The following is a 3,802-nucleotide window of genomic DNA, read 5'->3' on the forward strand; positions in this document are numbered from 1 at the left end:
GGCCAATATTTTTTGCAACCATTAAAAAAAATGCTTATTTTCCAACTATCAAATACGTATGTGTATGATACTAAAAGTATACTTTATGGTCACAAAATACTTATCATTATGTTAATGATCATTTTTACTCTAATTTATTCACGCTAAATCCAAAAGAAGTAGCCAGCCAAAAATATTTCATTTCATCAAGCTTTTACTGGCATCATTTAATAAATCAATTCAACAGGATAAAAAGATTTTAGAGAAAAAACATATTTAATTCCAAAGTAGTTCTCGGCAGCGGTTTGAAAATCGATTAATCAAATGAATGACTAAATAAATTGGTGACAGTCACTGGAGACTCTCACTGAGGGCAAGCGTTTGCCAAAACTCGCTCCTCGCGTGTTATAGCGTTGAAATCCATCTTCTTCAGCTGAGGCAGGGCCAAAACCACATGGTACCTAAACACACACACACACACACACACACACACACACACGCACACACACCAAATTAAATCCAGGGGCTCGATTGACCTTTTATGCTTCTCCATATAATAAACAGAAAATGTAATGTTGAATAAATATCTTTATGTATATGCAGAATAGACCTTGTCTGTACTTGACTGGTTCTGGTATTTCACATAAATGATGAAACAATTAAATGAAGGTGAATGCATGAGAAATCAAGACAATGAAGGGTGACCTTCTTCCTCTGTGTGTGTGTGTGTGTGTGTGTGTGTGTGTGTGTGTGTGTGTGTGTGTGTGTGTGTGTGTGTGTGTGTGTGTGTGTGTGTTAATCACATGGGAACTGTTACCTAAGTGCACTTTGGAGGTCGACTGTACTTTACTTGAGTATTTCCATTTTTATGTAACTTTATACTGTACTACATTTCAGAGGGAAATGTTGAGGCACAAAGAAGTAAAACTATTCAACATTTCACTATGGAGGTACAGATTAGCAGAACTTTGTTTTTAATTCTTTAGCTTCCCTGATTTATCTTGTTTTAGACCATTTGACTACCTCATTTGTAAAGTAGTTAAAGAAGCTTTTTCTTGACTAACTACAATCGTTTCCTTCGTCTTGTTCTGTTCCGCTCAATCAGATTCAGCCGTTTCTATGACCGAGAAACAATGGCTGCAAATAAAAGCATTTTCCAGCCAAGCAGAATGTGTGTGTGTGTGTGTGTGTGTGTGTGTGTGCAAGTGAGTTTGAAAGAACATCTGTGTAAACTGAAAGACCTGTAGTTTCTGTTATTTCCCATGGCATTTCCATGTAGCGTGATGGTGTGAAGATGCTGCAGCTCCCTCAGCTTGTCTACCTCTGACAGGTTCCAGAGGTGGTTGCCATGAAGGTACAACACACGCAGTTCACGCAGCTCGCACAAAACCTGGAACACAAACGCAACTAAGTTGTACATTTCAATCAAACAATATGTAGATGTATAAATAATACTAGCAGGTATGAGCTGATGCCCACTTTAAGACAGTGAAGTCGTTTTAGGCGTAACACTGGTAGAATGTTATAGATCATTTGCAAAGAAGAAAACGATAGCATTCTCAGAAGAGAGTATGAATCAGAAATCCTTCATTCGTCCCACAGCGGGGACATGTGCAGCGTTAAAACAGCAATGTATTATATTACATATTAAATAAAAGAGGCAAACACACATGTAACACAATAAAATAAGCACACAGACATGCTAGAAATAAGTAGCAGCTTATTAAAAGTGAACCAGCAGCAAGGAAATGAAGAAAAACAAATATTCAGGGATAAAAATGACTGTACTGACAATGAATGAGTGATATTTCTACGTGATTATGGGTCAAAGATGAAAAGTTAATAAACACGGGAGCCATGAGAAATGAAATGAAGTCTCACCGGGTCTATGTTTGTGATTTTGTTAAACGAGAGGTCCAGCCAGCCGAGCTTCGACGGTTGAGCCAGAAAGTGGTCGAGCACGTGCTGGAGGCCAACGACGTCGGAGATGCTGTTGTTATTGAGACGCAAACAGCGGCTCAGGTACTTCCCTTCTGAGTTTGCGGTTATCGGCCGCAAGCCACTTCGGGGTGCCTCAGACAGCGCACCTGAATCCACGAATACAGTCACCATGAAAATCTTCTCTTATTTGTATCCATGCTGCTGAATAAGTTTGTTTAAGGTGATTCATTGCACTCAGTATGTGTTCATAACACTTCAAGGTTTTGAGTACATTTTCTCTCAAGTAATTTAACACTGTTGTCTCTTGTTGGTGACATATTCAGTACATTGAGTCTAGTTCATAAGCTTTCATCACAGTTACGTTACTTGATTATGTGAAAACGTGTAATGAAGCGTGTCACACTTTCACTAACTTGAAACGCAGATGGGCTAAAAAAATAACACCTTTGTATGGTATGTTATTGTTAATCATGTAACGCACTAAGCATACTTAACACTTATTAAGCTCAGTCCCAAGGAGAACTGGAGGAATATGTTTAAAGAAATAAAGAAGCATACATACACCTGTGGTCACCTGGCGTAAAGGAAGGTCAGATGTAAATCGTTAGAGGAATAAGAAAGTACCTGTAACATGACAGATATCTTTAAATGATAGATCCACCGGAGGGCCGTACATGTTCAAGTCTGAAGGTCTTCAAACGTCTCCAGCAAAAACAAGAACCACTGACCCGTTTTACAGTTTCAAATATAAACATATGGTTCAAAATAAACTTTAAAGACTAATAAAGAACGGTTTCCTAGCAACTACCTACTGTTTTCCTCCTGCAACAAGTGAAACCTCAGGTCTATCTGCATGTTATCTTTCTTCTGAAGGCTTCACTTCCCCTCTAACAATCCAAACACACTGAGGCCTAGAGATCTAGTGTGTCTATTTCATGTGAATGTTAATCTTGTACTCTGTGAGCACACCTGACCTTGTGGGCCTTCACCTTCTGTGTGTGCTCCAGCGCCCCTGAACTAGACAAGTAGATTGAAGATACATAAAAGAGTAGAGAAAATAACAGAAAATGAGTTTAGAGAGGGCAAACGGAGGACGGGTTTTAAAAGAGGAGATGAAAGAGGGAAGCGGTGCTGATGGAAAATAACACCCATCCAATTGAGGTTTTCCTCACCTTGTCACTCAATCAAGATGCCGGTGTGTTTGTGTTTGTGTTAGCTTCACTAATAGCAGAAGAAGAGCATCTCGGTGAAGGAGTGAAGGCAGTCCTTCACTGAGATGAAGAAAAACAGACAGGCATACGCATGTTGAAGACGGAGTCAAGGACGTAAACAAAGACAGACGGAGACACTGGCTGGAGTCAGGGTGTTTGTGACCAGGGGAGTCAGAACCGTGTGACGTACGAGTGTGAGAAGGTTTTAGAGTGTGTATGTATGCATGCTTAAACTTCCTTTCAGCTAATTTTAGCTTTAAAAGACCGGTGAATCTAGAACTAGAAACTGCATATTAACTCAGGAGGGGATGTCATTGGTGTGTGTTTGTTTGTGTGTGTGTGTGTGTGTGTGTGTGTGTGTGTGTGTGTGTGTGTGTCTTTCTCTTGGCTCAATGTCTTCATAGATGAAGAAACAGGGTCAATTCAGTTGAATTAAATATCAAACAAGAGTCCCAGTATCCCTGGAAATGGAGGCTTATGCCCAGACCAGATGGAGAGATCTGGGCTCAACGGTAGCACTCTTTTCCTCCCTCTGCAACTGATATCCACATGCTGTTGAGTGATGCGCTTAACCGCCATTTACTACGGCGGCAAACAGTAAAAAAAACTGAAGCATCTCAAAGCTCAAATACGCATAGTAACACTAGAGGATGTACTGTAGGCTACGAGAT

The 3,802-nt window shown here is 40.1% G+C and overlaps 1 protein-coding gene across 1 annotated transcript; it reads right to left on the reverse strand.

The window, feature by feature from the left end:
* Positions 1-309: 309 nt before the first annotated feature.
* LOC115024940 (leucine-rich repeat-containing protein 51-like) lies at positions 310-2,596 on the reverse strand. Its single transcript, XM_029456840.1, has 4 exons — positions 2,545-2,596; positions 1,861-2,066; positions 1,221-1,369; positions 310-440 (listed from the first exon to the last, which is right to left on the reverse strand). The coding sequence occupies exons 1-4, from the start codon at positions 2,594-2,596 to the stop codon at positions 344-346; spliced, it is 504 nt and encodes a 167-aa protein (XP_029312700.1). The 3' UTR covers positions 310-343.
* Positions 2,597-3,802: the final 1,206 nt, after the last annotated feature.

Source organism: Cottoperca gobio, chromosome 19, assembly GCF_900634415.1.
Source record: "Cottoperca gobio chromosome 19, fCotGob3.1, whole genome shotgun sequence".
Taxonomy (NCBI): Eukaryota; Metazoa; Chordata; class Actinopteri; order Perciformes; family Bovichtidae; genus Cottoperca; species Cottoperca gobio.

Excerpts from the sequence above, each read along its gene's own strand:
- LOC115024940 (XM_029456840.1), bottom strand. The coding sequence starts at position 2,596 with ATGTACGGCCCTCCGGTGGATCTATCATTTAAAGATATCTGTCATGTT. Across the intron at positions 2,067-2,544 it reads AGATATCTGTCATGTTACAG|GTGCGCTGTCTGAGGCACCC; the intron begins GTACTTTCTTAT and ends TCGTGGATTCAG. Across the intron at positions 441-1,220 it reads GGAAATAACAGAAACTACAG|GTACCATGTGGTTTTGGCCC; the intron begins GTCTTTCAGTTT and ends GTGTGTGTTTAG.